This window comes from Centropristis striata, chromosome 21 (assembly GCF_030273125.1).
Source record: "Centropristis striata isolate RG_2023a ecotype Rhode Island chromosome 21, C.striata_1.0, whole genome shotgun sequence".
NCBI lineage: Eukaryota > Metazoa > Chordata > Actinopteri > Perciformes > Serranidae > Centropristis > Centropristis striata.
The window spans coordinates 7,182,991-7,199,734 of record NC_081537.1 but is presented as its reverse complement, the minus strand read 5'-3'; the positions used below and the strand labels follow the sequence as shown (position 1 = coordinate 7,199,734).

The following is a 16,744-nucleotide window of genomic DNA, read 5'->3' as shown; positions in this document are numbered from 1 at the left end:
AGGAAAAGTCCGGCAGGAACGAACAGACGAACGCTGATGAGACTTTTTAACTTTTTCTCTCGATTTTTTGATTTTATTTGACTTTTTCACGCCGACAAAAGATTTCCTTTTTTTTTCTTAAAGGACTTTTTCTAAATTCTTGGCCGTCATGTTGAACCTGAACGTGAAGGAAAGGAAGGAGGAGGAGGAGGGAAAAAAGAAGAATAAAATCCTCAGAGGACAGAAAACGAGAGGAAGAACAGAGTCGAGTCCGGACGGCGAATCGACGAGAGCAAAGTGTCTTTTTTCTTTTCCCCAAAGAGAGGAGGAGAGGAGGAGAGGAGGAGAGGAGAGGAGGAGAGAGGAGAGGAGAGAGGAGCGATGATGGAGGGATGAGGAGCGGAGGAGAAACTCTCAGCCCTGCGGCCCCACAGGACTGGACGCCAAAACCCAAAAACCCCACGGGTCTTCCTCCAGCTGCTGACGACATCACAGCCGGGGGCGGGGCCTGACCATATAAGGACAGGAGAGGAGAGAGAGTGTGAGTGTGAAGAGAGAAAGAGAGAGTGTGTGAAGGGAGAGAGAGAGAGAGAGAGAGAGAGAGTGTGAGTGAAGATAGAGAGGGGGGGGAGGCGGGTACTTGAACCAACCAACCAGAGAGAGAGAGAGAGAGTCCCTGCAGTCTCTCTCTCTCTCTCTCTCTCTCTCTCTCTCTTTCTGTTTCTTCTTCTTCTCTTTAAACTGAGACTCTGAACATCCCATAATAACCTTCAGCATGTTGTCGTTCCTTTAGCCAATCACAGCAGCTTTCAGACGTGTCAGACGAGAAAAGTTTCAGTTTAACAACAACAACAACAACATCAGCGTCTGGTTAAAGTTAAACAGAACAGACTTGGAAATATTACACACGATAAATAAAAAATATAAACTGCAAAATTTCGAAAGAAATTTTGAGTGTGCTTGACTCTGGCCCGTGACTCTACCCATACATTATTAGATTTCAATTTGAACTGTTTTCAAAATGGAAATGGAAAAGAGGTCCTGTATGATAATAAACCATGTGTTGGTGTGTCTGTCTGTCTGAACAGTGTGTAAAACTCATCAGTTAGCGTGTAAAACTCGTCAGTTAGTGCGTAAAACTCTTCAGTTAGTGTGTAAAACTCATCACTTAGTGTGTAGAACTCGTCAGTTAGTGTGGAGAACTCGTCAGTTCGTGTGTAAAAAGCCACTGACTGAGATCGAAAAACAGCAAAAACTTCTCCTCGAACAGAAAGTATTTTTGGCCAAACCGTAGCTTCTATTAGTGAACTGACTTCTCTTTGAGCATCCTGAGTTCTTCCTGAATGTCTAGATATGTGTTTTGTGAAGAAAAATGAAGAAATTGTTTTTTTAGAGCGATCAGAAGAAACTGGTACCTCTGCTTTTCTCCAGAAATGTTCCCTCCTTTTTACCATGCCGGTCTGTGAGGCTGTGGGTGGGTGTTGGTGGATTATCTGTGCGTCCTATGCCCAAATTCTATTTCTATGTAGAAATTATTTCTGTAGAGTGGCCTCGAGTGCAGTTTCCAAATTTATTTTTGACAAATTTTTCTCTCCCTCTGCACTCTAGTGATGATGTTATCCACTCTAGCCTCTCCATAGGGTAACATTGGGAGGATTTTTTGGCGTGTTTTTGCCAAACAATTTGAAAACCATTTGCTGAAACCTTTACAAATGTCATAGCACACTTGTCATGGCCGAGCCGGTCGATTTGATACGTCTTAAGTGTATGTGCGACCAAAACTCTGGTAGGAGTAGTCGACTGAAAAAAACACGGAAGAAATGGAAGAATAAAATCTAGGACTAAGCGCGGTGGATAACATATTGTGTGCTTTTTTCAAGCACACTCAATAACATTAAACACAATAAAACGTGTTTGAGAGAAAGCGATGCTTACGATGCTAACGGTTAGCCACGTCACCATGATGACGGTGAGTCAGCGATTTAAAGGGACAGTACCTGAAATGCTGCTGGGAAGCCGGTGAGGGATCCTCATGATGTCACTTCCTGCAGAAGAAACAGAAAACAACTCATTACATTTATTTTGTTAAACTCATCACTTCCTGTCAGCTGCTCAATGTTTTTTTCATTTTCTACATTTCCTGTTTCACAGAAACATTAAAAACATTAAAAACCTTCAGATTCTGTTTGACTGACAGGAAGTCAGACAGGATTTTCACAGTAACAGCGCTCCGGTCTGCTGGGGATGAAGGCCTCCGAGGCTCCGAGGGGAGGACCGAGTCCGGACCGAGGAGGAGAGGAAGAAACACAGAGAGGAAAGAAGAGAGTAGGAGGAGGAGGAGAGGAGGAGAGGAGAAAACACAGAGAGGAAAGGAGAGAGTAGGAGGAGGAGGAGAGGAGGAGAGGAGAAAACACAGAGAGGAAAGGAGAGGAGGAGAAGAGGAGATTTATGTGCTTAAAAAATGAGAGGACTGGAGCAACAACACAAGGAGAAACAGAGAAAGAATGAATTTGTTTCAGCAACAAAATTCAATCAGATAAAAGAAGAGGAGGGGAAGAGGAGAAGAGGAGGAGAGGAGGAGTAAAGGAGGAGATGAGGTGAGTGAACGTCCTCCAGACCTTTTTTTCTTTTCATCTTTAAAACAACTGACTGAAGAGATCAACAAGAGCTGATCAATACACGGAGCTCATGGTCATGATTATTTTTATTTTTATTATTATTAATAATAATAATAATAATAATAATAATAATAATAACAGTGAGGATAGAGAACATGCAGGTTTTCTGCTGCAGGTTTTTGTCTGTAATAAAAAGCTGATAATTCAATTTAAATGGACGAATAAATGAGCTGTCTGGGGGGGGTACGGGGGGGGGGGGAGGGGTGAAGGGGGGGAGGGGGGTTACAGGAGGAGGAGATGGCAATCTGGTTTCCAAATGAGGCTCGGCTCTTTTGGGACAAATCCCCGACCTGCAGGGGGGGGGTCAGAGGGAGGAGGAGGTGGGGGGGGGGAGGTGTGTGTGGGGGGGGGGAGTCAGAGGGAGGGGGGTTTGGGGGGGGGGTCCCGTGACGGACAAGGCAGCGATCATCTCTCCATCTCTTCACTAAAAAAAATTCTCCTTTTAATTTTTACATTTCATTTATTCTAAATGCTAAAATGTCGATCATCAAATTTTAATTTTTATATTTTAATCACTCTTCCTGTTTATTATCATTATTTTCTGCAGGGTAAAAAACAAACTCAAAAGGTCTGAAAAAACTGTTTCATTCTGACTTCTGTTTAGATTGTATTTCTTTTATTGTGTTCATATTAAAAATAAAACTGTTAGAATTATTAAATACATTTACCATAATTAAATGTGATGACAGAAACTGAAACTGAACTGATTTGTGTTTGTTTCTGTAAATTTAACGAGTTAAAATCAGAATAATATAGATTTAATAAAGTGTTTCAGATGAAACTGATGAATTCATGTTTTTATTCTGTTGATTTGATTCATTTACATTCAGAACTTCATCCATCAAAATGACACTTTTATTTCTATCTTGTTATTTATTTTACATCTTTTGTCCTCTGTGTCCTTTAAATCGTCTCTTTTCTCTTTGAGCTTCTGAATGAAACATTTCAACTGAATTACAATTCACATTTATTTACTAAGTCACATCATTTAAATCACAAGTTTGACATTTTGTTCTTCTGTTTTGTTTCAAGATCTTTTTCACTTTGTTTCTGCATTTTATTCGTAAATTGTACTTTATAAAAATAAAAATATATTTTCACATGTTGAAGGTTAAATAAATACATTTATGTATATTTTCTTATTTCTGAGTGTTAAAGCTGTAAATTAACTGCAGATGGATGTGAGATCAAATTATTATAAAATAAAAATATTAATGTTGTAATGATTTTATTTTTTAAAAAGGAACAAATGAAGAAACATTTATTAATGTAATTATTGAGTTTTTTCCTGCAGTTTATCGTCTGATTTACAGACGCAGCGCTAAACCCTCCGCTCTTTATTCTGTGTGAAGTGTTTCCTTTTGTGTGTGTGTGTGTGAGACGATGGGAGCACGATGGGAGCACTTGACACACACACACACACACACACACACACACACACATTTGCATTTAAATAGCGACATCAACCAGCGTTCGCGGCGGCACACCGGCGGGTTTCCCAGATGTCACGGCAAAGTCAGATGGGCCAGCTGTCACACACACACACACACACACACACACACACACACAGCTGACTCGGTAAAAAACATTTGTTCATTCATTCAGTCAGTTTAAACTACGGCAGCTTTAAACACACAGTCAGAGTGTGTGTGTGTTACTGTGTGTGTGTGTGTGTGTGTGTGTGTGTGTGTGTGTGTGAGTGTGTGTGATTATGAACCACAGAAGAAGAAACATGAATCACCTGATCAGACCTCTGATCTTAAACGTTTGTTTTTTAAACCGGAGCCGACGAGGCGAACGCAGCAGAAACACGCAGCGACAGAAAAAAGCTGTAACCAGAAACGAAGCAGAAGCAAAAACTTACAAAGTATAAGTCGGCAAAAATATAATTCCAGCTACACCAGACAGAAACAATCCAACGTCTACGATGGGAACACTCAGCTCATTAACGGTATAAAGTTTAATCAAGGCGTTCAAACAAACAACTGCTAGCTAAAGTTAAACTGGATTTAATCCAGATGAACTTGTTGGACTCGTGGACTTGTGGACAGCTGGTAGAGTCTGGACTTTAAGATCCTCCCCCACTCTGCCCCGGGTCTTCTTTTCTAGACTTGCATTTATTAAAGAATAAAAGCCAATCAATGATCAGCTGGACTCTGCTGTGTCCACCAGGATCACCAGTCCGAACCAACAACTTCCTCATTAACAGTTTTCTTCTGGTCTGGGACCCCGACAGGTTGGACTTTGTCCGAATTTGTCAACTTTGGGTGGTGACGAAGCAGCCGACTGATACTGGACACCTTGTGATATTTCATTTCACAACTAGACTCCTTCCCTTTCTTAGTTCCTTTTTGAGGCCTATGGTGTCTTGTATGTATGTTTCTTATGGAACTAGCTGCAGTCTGATCCAGTTCTAACTGGTTTCAGGAGAGGTTCTGAAGGGGGGTTTGAGGTTTGAGGTTTGTCCTCTTTGACCTGCAGCTCGGTAGAGGAAGTGAGTTTTAAATGTTCATTGAACTCTTCAGCAAAGTCACTGACGTTTTTATAAATAATAGTTTTAACCCTTCAATCACAGCTACGCAAAGCAAAGCTAAGCTAAGCTAAGCTAAATGTCCCTATCCTTCACAGGTAACGTAAACGTTACGCTGATTCACGCAACAGTCTCGATCAATCAATCAGTATTTCAAATTACCCTGATTATAAATCTAAAACACTACGAGGCTGTAAAGTTTCAGAGTAACTCACCAACAGACAGTGAAGCATGTAGCCTAGCGCCTTAGCATTGTTAGCCTCCGCCAGCATGGTAGCTTTGAGCTAGGTGGTACAGTCCAACCCTCAGGTCTGGTCCAACCCTCAGATCTGGTCCAGTTCGGCCCTCAGGTCTGGTCCAACCCTCAGGTCTGGTCCGTCCCTCATGGCTCTCTTCTGTTTTGTGAATCTGCAGCTTTTCTCTCTTGCAGTTGTTTTGTGTGTTTGTGTGTTTTTGGTTTTTGGTGGTTCTGGGTCAGGGTTTAGGGTTCCTGTATTTGCAGAGTTTTGTTTGATAATCTCACTTTGTTGAATCAGAGTAATTTAAACTGAATCAACAGATTAATCATGACATCACAACTGACCTCAGCTGTCAATCAAACTGTTTGCTGACAGACAAAGTTCTCATCAGGTCGTCGGTCCGACTGACCGGAGACTCCGGTACCTTCTACTGAGGTCTACTGTTAGTCTATTGTAATTCTACTGTTAATCTTATGTATTCTACTGTATTTTAACTGTATTTTACTGTATTTATTGAACTTGTTTTGGTTTAATCTGTATTAATTTTGGGAACCAGCAGATTCTCAGTGAAACAAACTGAATAAAATAGAAATGATGCTGATTCTGTTGTTTGATTTGTTCTGTTTAACTTGTTTTAATTCTAAATTCAACCCTTTTTTCTGACTCTACTCTTTAAATTTAATGTTTGAATCTATTTTCTGACTCTTAAAATGTAAATCTGCTGTTTTTTTCTCTGCTGCAGTTTTTCAGACAAAAGAAGAAAAACAGACAAGAATCCAGAAAACTGGAAATAAAATGAAAGGAAACAAAGCGGTCGACCTTCAGCTGCAACAGAAAAACACTTTTACATTCTGTGTGTGTGTGTGTGTGTGTGTGTGTGTGTGTGTGTGTGTGTGTGTATGTGTGTGTGTGAGCTGCAGAGGGATTTCCAGTCGTCCCAGTTCGGGGAATTCCCTTCCTCCCAGCAGAGAAACGGGCAGCGAGGAACGAGCGACACCAAGAGGAGAGAGAGAGTCAGTTATTAATGTTGAAATCATTTAAAAAATGTTTCTCTGGTTTATAATAATATTTATTGTAAAATGTTATAATAAATATTATATATTAAATATATTTATTATAGAATGTTATAACATAATAAATGAACTCTTCTGTGTGAAATCATTTCATTTCTGAAGATTCTACAGACAGACAGACAGGCTTGTTGATTTGCCCTGCTGCACATTTTGGCGGGACCTAGAGACTTCTCTGCAGGAAACAGAATAACACATTTACTTCAGGTGACTAACAGGTGTGTGTGTGTGTGTGTGTGTGTGTCCTGTTCTGACCTTTGACCCGGACAGGTGATTCACCTGACTGTTTGGCCCTCGGTGTGGTCTGTCAGGCAGCAGACAGCTTTTCAGACGATGCTCAGGGTAAATTAAACTCAATCACTCTTTAATTGAAGTTGACGAGCCTTTAATTAATAAATAATTAAATTAATTAAATAATTAATTAATTAACAGACTTCATTAATTCAGGTTCGACTCCAGAAGTCCAAACCTGCTTCATCCTCCTCCTCCCCCTCTCCTCTGCCCCTTTCTCTGCTCCTCCTCTCCTCTGCTCCTCCTCCTCTCCCCTTCTCCTCCTCTCCTTCCCTTCTCCTCCTCATCTTCTCCTCTACCTCTTCTCCTCCTCCCCATTTCCTCCTCTCCTCATCTTCTCCTCTACCTCTTCTCATCCTCTCCTTCTCCTCCTCTCCTCTCCTTCTCCTCCTCATCTTCTCCTCTACCTCTTCTCATCCTCTCCTTCTCCTCCTCTCTTCTCCTTCCCCTCCTCTCCTCCTCATCTTCTCCTCATCCTCTCCTTCTCCTCCTCTCCTCCCCTTCCCCTCCTCTCCTCCTCCTCTCCTCCCCTTTTCTTCATCTTCTCCTCTCCTCCTCCTCCTCTACTTCTCTGCTCCTCCTCTCCTCTCCTCCTCTCCCCTTCTCCTCCTCTACTTCCCTTCTCCTCTTCTCTGCTCCTCCTCTCCTCCTCCTCATCTTCTCCTCTACCTCTTCTCCTCCTCTACTCCCCTTCCCCTCCTCTCCTCCTCCTCTCCTCTCCTCTCCTCCTCCTCTCCTTCTCCTCTTCTTCTCCTCCTCCTCTCCTCTCCTCCTCTCCTCGTCCAGGGAGAGAATGAGGAGCAGACTCTGGCGCCTCCTGCTGGATCAAACTGAGTTTAATAAGTGAATAAATAAAGTCATAAGAAACAAACTTGATGTGAATAAACCAACAAGCAGTCGATCATTTGACTGTTTGTTTGTTTGTTCGTTTGTAAACAGTTAATAAAGTGAAACCATTTCTAGACTTCATCAGGTCATCTGAAGTTTTGATCATCTTCAAAATGTCACAATTTTGAAGATGAACTTCAGAGTTTTACAGCTGAAACATCAAATAAAAACAGATTAATGCATCATTATATCATCACAACAATGAAAACAAACAAATGAAATAAATATTAAAAACATGAAATAATGAAACAGTGAGTACTCAGTGTGTCTGCTGGTCTCTGTCTCCCTCTGCTGGACAAACGGAGCAACTACATAAAGGTTTAACTTCAGCCTGCAGCGCCCCCTGCAGGACCACAACAACAACAACAACAGGAGGCCTTCAGTCTGTGTGTGTATGTGTGTCTCAAAGTTATGTAATAGCTGTGTCCTCTTCAGCTCTTATATAAACACACACACACACACACACACACACACACACACACACACACACACACACACACACACAGATTAAAATAAAATAGACTGAAGTGACATCATCACATCAGATCAGCTGACTGTCGTCGAGGTTACCGGACATTATGACTTCTTACCAATATTACATCATTAATTCTGTGTTTGTGTGTGTGTGTGTGTGTGTGTGTGTTATATAACTGTATAATCCGACTTAAACACAATCTGAACTGAACCATATTATATCTTATATGTATTATATATTTTATTGGGACTCGATGTCACAAACTGAATAAACATTAAATAAACAACAAACACTTTGAATGTTTGGAAACTTTGAAATGTTTTTCTGTTTTTATGCATGAATCAGTTTTAAAACCTATAAATCAGAATGTTTTCAAATATCAAAGCAGAAAGTTCATTTATCAGTTTGGACACTAAATGTTTGTCTCCAGGGGGGTGATCCATCAACGTGGCTAAACAAACCGCTGTTTCATTTGAAAAGCCTGGTTAGAATTAACAACAACTTTCGCTTCAGGCTAAAGCTGTTCCACTAACGCTGCTCATCCGAGTCTAGTCAATGCTAACTCAACCCAGGCTAGACAAGCATGGAGTATATAAGCAGCCTGTATTAATCGATCATTGAACAGCCAGGAGCAGATGTCAATATCAAGTGACGGTCACAATAACAGACAATACTGCTCCATTAACAGAGCCAAGGAGATAAAATGCACAAGTAATTCAAACCTACTTATTGTTATTTGTAGTTGTTAATAAATGAACAATTAGATCACAATATACAATAAGACTACTTATAATATCAGTAGGCTGGATAATAACAGCTGTATGTTCACGGTGATGCTGTAGGCTAACTTGGGAGAACTCACAACTAGCTACAATGAATTTACTGGAAATTGGCTTAACTGGGCCAAGTAACCCTGTCATATTTTAATCTGAACAGCCAAAAAAGGACTTGGACAAGTGAAAACGTACTAATGTTTGGGCTGTATCTTTATTCTTCAGATTGTGTATAACCATGCACCTTGCTGCAGGACACAGCTGGAAGAACTACAGCTGCAGGGAATGATGAAACTGAGACATTAAATAATAATTGGCTACATAATCAGCTACTCTTTGACACATTTTCTTTTACAGGATGTCAGCTCGATCTACAAGTGTCATATGCAAATACTACATATGCATAATATAATATAATGGGAACTGAAAACCAAAAACTCGATATAGAGACAAAAAGCAAAAAATCTAATAATCAAATTGGAGATAAAGGAAATAGAGAATGATGTCAGTATACATTTTACCACAGCAGAAGGTCCTGGTTTAGACTGGATTGAATGTGTTTTTTTGTCAGCTACAAAATGTTTGAATAAAGGACTAAAAAAACTTATGCACTTTTCTTAAATTATACATGTTTAGCTTTCAAATAAAGGTTCACTCCAAAACAAAAGTTGCATCAATTAAAAAAACAGATTAACTGAAATAGGTGTGTAAATACATGCCCAGTCACATCGTGAGGAAAAAAAAGGTCTAAACCAGACTGTAACATAAAAAACTAAGTCAAAACTTTCCACACGGACATGACAAAAGTGACACGCGCACAAACAGAAATATGACAGAACTGTATCTTGGGATTTTGTTTCCGCCTCTCAGAAATACATTTGACACACAGCTAAAGTTAGCTCGTCAGTTAGTCTGGCCTTTAGGTTAGTTTGGTGGTGTAAGTTACCATGGTTACTGAGCGGTAACAGTTTCCATGGTCACCGAGGGCCAGTCACACAAGCCACTTTGATGGAACACATCTCTCACTTTAAATTAGTGAGACTTATAATAAGCCAGGCTTCTCCTGAATCCACATCGATGGAACACCCCTCTGATCAGTAAACAAACACATGATCAGTAAACAAACGTTTGTTTGAGTTTGTTCGTAAAGTTTTAGTTTTTACACAAACTTTACCGTTAAAATTAAATAAATATAAATATTTAAAGTTTTAAAGTCTGGAAGTGAAAAAGTTGTTCATCAAACACATTAAGGATCTCAGATTTTATTTTGAAAGTCTCTTCTGATGACGTAATAATCACAAACATTAAAAACATTATGAACAGACATTTATTCTCAAGGGACACATAATAGGACAGTCAATCACTCCATGCTGACCTCACTTCCTCCTCCATCAGGACAGTATGACATCATCGTTACATCACTTCCTCCTCCATCAGGACAGTATAACATCATCGTTACATCACTTCTTCCTCCATCAGGACAGTATGACATCATAGTTACATCACTTCCTCCTCCATCAGGACAGTATGACATCATCGTTACATCACTTCCTCCTCCATCAGGACAGTATGACATCATTGTTACATCTCCAACTTAAACACCATGTAGCGTCCGTTAGCACGCGAGCTAACAGCGGTTACATGCTGCGTTCAGGTCGTGTCGGAATAAAGAAAACAGATTTTATCTCTAATTTATTTCTTCTGTTCCTTTTAAATTAAACATGAATAAAAACAGCATTTTATATTATAAATAAAAACTCAGGATGACATCATCACACGGTGCCAAATGTTTCCGTTTAAAATAAATCTGAAAGGAACCTGAACGCAGCACGCCGCCGCCGGGCGCCACTTTACTCTGAAACTTTACATTCCCCTTCAAGACTTCCTGACACACACACACACACACACACACACACACACACGCATACACACACACATACACTCACTCAGGTAAGAGCACTGGAATTAAAGGCTTTTAATCTGAAAAGCTACAGGAGCTAACAGGAAGTGCAGGTTACCCTCTGTCTACAGTAGTTAACATGACAACGGGACTACAGCAGTCACCATGACAACGTGTTTAATGGGAATAAAACAAATAAATCGTCTCCATGCTGCGTTCACAGACATCAAGAAATATAACCATCTGTTTCAGATGAACGCTCATGTCAGCTCATTGGCTGCCAATCAGAGCAGAGCTGTGACATCACTCTGCTGTCGACCAACGAGAATGTGACCGTGGCCGAGTCCAATAGAAGCTTGTTTATCCTCTGAGAAACTAAAGCTCACTGAGGAACCAGCCGAGAATAAAACTGGAGCTTCACTTAGCTGGATTATAATAATAATATATACTTTAATATAATATAATATAATATAATATATCCATCCATTCTCCCTAACCGCTTCTCCTTCTGGGGCCGCCAGCAGGTCCCAGCTGGGAGAGAGGCGAAGTCACCTGGACAGGTGAAGACCATCACAGTGCTGACAGTAATAAATATTATTTATTCATAATTTATAATTATATCTGTTATAATATGTTTCAGGGTCATGCTGTGTTCACAGACACTCGCTGTTCCTGATCACTCTCTGTGACTCATCTGTCAGAAAGGGGGACAGGTCAGGACACCAGAACCACCAGAACCACCAGGACCAAGTCCAAGTGAGACGAAAAGACATCAGATCATAGTCTACGACAAGTCCGAGTCCATTCTACAAAAAAAGAGACATTTAAAAACAAGTGCAAGCTCAGAGTCACAGCTCAGAGTCAGAGTTAGAGACTAAAGTGCAGGTGTCTAACAGGAACAGGTTTACTGTTGCATCGTTTTAACTTCATCAGCTTGTTCTGAAGTCGAGGTCTTTAGGGGCAAAAAATTGTCTATGCTTGAAGTCATCAGACAAAGGGACAAAACTACAGATCTCAGTTTTAGGCCACTGGACCCTGACCCTGAAATCCATCTCTGCAGAGCACGGGAGGTCCGGACAGCTGAGGCTGAAGGCATAAAGGTTTAACAGTGAAACACAAGAATAAAGTGTTTAGAACACATAGTTTCAGACTGAAAACCAGCTGCTGGTTCAGGACCTGAAGACCTGCTGCTGGTTCAGGACCTGAACCCTGCTGCTGGTTCAGGACCTGAATACCTGCTGCTGGTTCTGGACTAGATGACTTGCTGCTGGTTCAGGACTTGAAGACCTGCTGCTGGTTCTGGACTAGATGACCTGCTGCTTGTTTAGGACTTGAAGCCCTGCCGCTGGTTCAGGACTCGAAGCCCTGCTGCTGGTTCAGAACTTGGACTTCGAGGTTTTTAATATAAATAATTAATCAGTTTTCACAGTGGAAAAGAAATCAGGATTGAGGGGAAACAGCTGATTAACAGGTCACATCCTGGGACCAGAATCCATACGAATCCTCCTCCAGTCAGTGATCCTGGTGTCAGACTGGACCGGTGCCTGAACTGAGAATTCATCCTTTAGATTCTTTATATAAAAATAAAACTCCTGTTAAAGCTGCTGAAAAATGAAGCTGAATACTTTAATGTTTTAGAAATGCTACTGAAGCCTTGAGGAGTTTTTTTAAAACACTTGAAGGCCCTGAACACCTCATTGGCCCTGAACGCCTCGTGGGCCTTGAACACCTTGTGGCTACAGGTCAGCTGGTCTCAGGTCTTTTGGAAGCTTTCAGCCCTGGTGAATGCTGGTTCTCCTGTAAATCTTTCAGCTTCTCCGTTTATTGTCCAAGTTGCATATTTAAATGTGGTAAATTATTGAGATGCTTCAGGTGAGCACCAACTCCCATTGTAACATTTTTAAGGTTTCCCAGACGGTCAGCAGGGATCCTGCAGGGTGTCGGCTCAGGAGGACCACATGTGGAGTGGCCTGGCCCTGGGAGTGCAGCAGGACTCGGGAGAGCCCAGGTGTGCCAGATTTAGACGTCTATTGGGGCGAAACATTGTGAGTACCTGAGTCCTTCCTCTACGTCTTTAATAATTAAATAAAGTTTGTGCAGCTAAAGTGGCTCGAGTGAAGCAACGATCCGTAGTGGATCCTATGAACACCTGGATCTCCTCCAGGTCAGTGCTTGTGTGAAGGTTTTGTGAATCTCTTGGGAACAAAATGTCAGTAGGTGCATCATAAAAACGGGTCCTGTGGCGTGCTCACCAGTAGGGGGCGCCGGTCTCCACGCGGCCCCAGCTCTGCCACTCTGGGAAGATCCCCGCTGATGTCCGGGGACTCCCGAACGGATCAAACTCCATCCTCTTTTCTTTGCATCGGTCTCCCTGGATATCCAGCCGGGCCGGACTCGCATCGCTCTGGGTCCGGCTGCGGTTCGGGTCCACCAGCCCATAGTTGGTTCCGTTGTTGTTGTCCCAGTAGGTCTGGTCCGGAGTCCGGTACTGAATGCAGAACTCCACTCTCTCAGAGGTCTCGAGGTCCTCCAGTATCGAGACGGAGAAGGAGAAGGTGTCGGTGTCGGGGCAGCCGTACACGTTGTTCAGGTACTGACACGGGACGTCCCGGAAGGAGCGCCACGTATCAAAGGTGATCCGCACCGACACGGACTTGTCGAAGCAGAGGTTTCGGACCTGAACGGTGCCGGACAGCAGACGCTCCTGGATGGAACACGTCTCGAGACAAACCTGCTGGGTTTTGATCCGGTTCCTCAGGTCCAGGTAGTCTGCAGCCGGCTGGGTGAAGTCCAGAACCAGACCTGGACTAGAATCTGCAGCGTCTGGTAGAGAAACACAGCTTTTATTATGTGGGATTTAACTCAATTTGACTCTTCTATATTGTAAGAAACATCTTTATCTCTCTCTCCCTTAAATTCTTCCTGTAAAGTGCTGAACAAATAAAAAGGTTTTCAGGAATCTATGAAAACTATGAATATTCTGTTCAAACAGAACTGTGACAGAAAAAGCAGTTAACAGATCAAATCTTGACAAACCGACTGCTTGTTTAGTTTGGATCAACAATCAGCCGCTCACCTTCGCGGTCTGCCAGACGCAGTCCGGCTGCGGCGCCCTCCATCTCCGTCAGGTGGAACTGCAGCTCGCTCAGCGCCTCCTCCTCCGCCTCGTTGAAGACGTGCACGGCGGCGAGCGCCAGACCTCGAGAGTCTGCGAAGACCACGTTCTTCTTCTTCTTCCTCCTCAGCCAGGCTGGGCTGCCGCCGCAGAGATCTGCCAGCGACGACGGTGACACCGGGCTCGCCGTGGTGATGCCAGTCCCGATGGTGTCCCCGCAGCGCCCGGTGTCCCCGCAGCTCCCGGAGGTCAGGCAGGGTCGCAGGATGGTGGCCGGTGAGGAGCGGCGGCTGTCGTAGGTACTGAGGAAGGAGCGCAGAGGAGGCGAGCTGGCAAGGCAGATCCTCATAGCCATGTCCACGGGCATGATTGGAGATGGACCCCCGGGCCGAGGGTTTAGCATGTGGAGAACCCTGCAGACACACAGAACACGGTCCGTTGGTTCTCATGGGGACTTTCTGTCTTTGAGTGACAGACGGAGTTATGTGACTGTGAGGCAGAACTGAACTCATGATATCTCTGGAAACAAGGCAATCATTTGAATAAAAGTTTACAGAAAACTGTCAAAGTGTAAAGAACGGATATAAACAACAAGCTGAAGAGTGAAATCTGCAACATTACAACTCTGCTGCCAATAACAGGATCGAGGTTACACCCAAGTAAACTAAACTAAAGCAAATTAAAGTAAAGCAAACTAAATTAAAGCAAACTAAACTTAAGTAAACTAAACTTAAGTACTAAAGTAAACTTAACTAAACTAAAGTAAACTAAACTAAAGTACTAAAGTGAAGTAAACTAAACTAAACTACTAAAGTGAACTTAACTAAAGTAAACTAAACTTAAGTACTAAAGTAAACTAAACGAAAGAAAAGTAAGCTAAACTAAAGAAAAGTAAGCTAAACTAAAGAAAAGTAATAATCAGTCATAAACCTGCAGCAGCTCTGTGCTGTTTCAGTGAAACATTATGATTCATTTATTTATATGAAACCATCAGAACTCAGAACTGTGTAATTATTATGAGTGAATCCTCAAAACATTACGTTATTATTGTTGGAAATATTAAATAATCATAAAAAAATATTTAAAGCCATTTTTTCACACAAAAAACTCTCATACTGTAAACACATTTTACTAATAAAACCTGTAAAACATACAGTGTGTAAAATAAAATATAGTTTAACACAATATATAGAATAGCACAGCAACATAACATGTGTGATACTTACCAGGAATACACATTTACTACATTTTTCTATGTATAGCCTATATATAATTCCATAATAATTTCCTGATCTGCATGCCATAATAAACATACAAATATTTAAATAAATACTGCATGATTTGAATACCTGTTCAAGTTACATTTCCTGGACTGCACAGAAAGTAAAAAAAAAACCAAACAACTAAATTACATAAATAAAGAGCAGAAACAATGAATCAGGCACAAAATAAAAAAATATAACTCAGTAAATTTAGTTTATTACATGACAAAATATATAAATAATGTTTCTCAGATGTTTTTGAAATTTGACAAACACGGTAAACAGCAGAATTAATAACCAGGAAAATAAAGTGAAGAGAACATGGAGCCTGTGGCGCAGTTACCAACCTGGTGCAGTTCATTGGAAAGTTCAGCTCTCAGGAGAATTCAGCAGAACCTGACAGAACCTGATAGAACCTGATAGAACCTGACGGACTCCGACAGCAGCAACAGCAGAGCTTCGCGTTTCTCTTTATTTTCTTTATTATTTTTTATTTTTCAGCCATTTTAAGGAGGAAAAAGCTGCAGCTGGTCCGCGCGCTGAGACCCGCCCCCGACACACGAGCAGACAATCACGTAGCAGAGCCGTCAGCTGCTCCCCGCCTCAGCCAATCACAGGGAAGCCAAAAAAGAACAGACAGTCCAGCAGTTACGTCACAGCCGAGTGGGGCCTGTCCTCCTGCGGAGCAACAGGGAGTTCAGAGCCCTGAGAGATGACTGACAGGCTGAACACGATGGATGGATGGATGGATGGATGGATGGCTGGATGGATGGATGGATGGATGGATGGATGGATGGATGGATAGATAGACAGATAGATAGATAGATAGATAGATAGATAGATAGATAGATAGATAGATAGATAGATAGATAGATAGATAGATAGATAGATAGATAGATAGTCCTTTAAATCAGGACTAAAAACACTATTGTTTACTGCAGTGTACTCTTAACTTTAACACTAATCTGCTCCACTCTACTGCCCTTACTTTTTAACTACACAATGTTTGACTTGTGCTTTTTATCCTGCTGTATCTTATTTTATTTTATTTATATTTTTATTTCTATTTCCCTGTTTTAATTGACTGTTTTTACTGTTTTCAATTGTGTCTTGCTGTTTTAATGTGTATGTAAAGCACTTTGAATTACCTTGTGTTGAATTGTGCTATACAAATAAACTTGCCTTGCCTTGCCTAGATAGATAGATCAAGCATCCAGTAGCAGCATCCAAACATACCTTAACATTAAACTTAACCTATAAATAACAACCTATGATAAATCTGAATCTAAATTAAAACCTCTGCTAAAATATTTAACATTTGCAGATAAATTGGGCATTACTGGGAAATTAAACATTTGCAGGGAATTATATTAAATAATGTGCAGAAAAATTAAACATTTGCTGGAAATTATATTAAATAATGTGCAGGGAAAAAACATTTGCCAAAGATGACCGGGAAGAATTAGTAAAAAAAGACCGGGAAGAATGAGGTCGTCTATTGGCTATCCTATCCTATTCTCTTCTACTCTATTCTATTCTATTTT

General features: G+C 41.3%; 1 protein-coding gene across 2 annotated transcripts; it reads right to left on the bottom strand.

Moving 5' to 3' along the window:
- Positions 1-10,169: 10,169 nt before the first annotated feature.
- LOC131959687 (protein phosphatase 1 regulatory subunit 3C-B-like) lies at positions 10,170-15,744 on the bottom strand. 2 transcript variants are annotated; one of them, XR_009389507.1, is made up of 4 exons: positions 15,548-15,744; positions 13,900-14,351; positions 12,059-13,646; positions 10,170-12,007 (listed from the first exon to the last, which is right to left on the bottom strand). XR_009389507.1 is itself a non-coding variant. In XM_059324903.1 (3 exons), exons 1-3 carry the CDS (start codon positions 15,559-15,561, stop codon positions 13,072-13,074), a joined length of 1,041 nt encoding a protein of 346 aa, XP_059180886.1. In that variant the 5' UTR covers positions 15,562-15,744; the 3' UTR covers positions 10,170-13,071. The 2 variants fall into 2 exon arrangements, 1 of the variants encoding a protein (XP_059180886.1); XM_059324903.1 differs by having other exon boundaries at positions 10,170-13,646.
- Between the last annotated feature and the right edge of the window lie 1,000 nt (positions 15,745-16,744).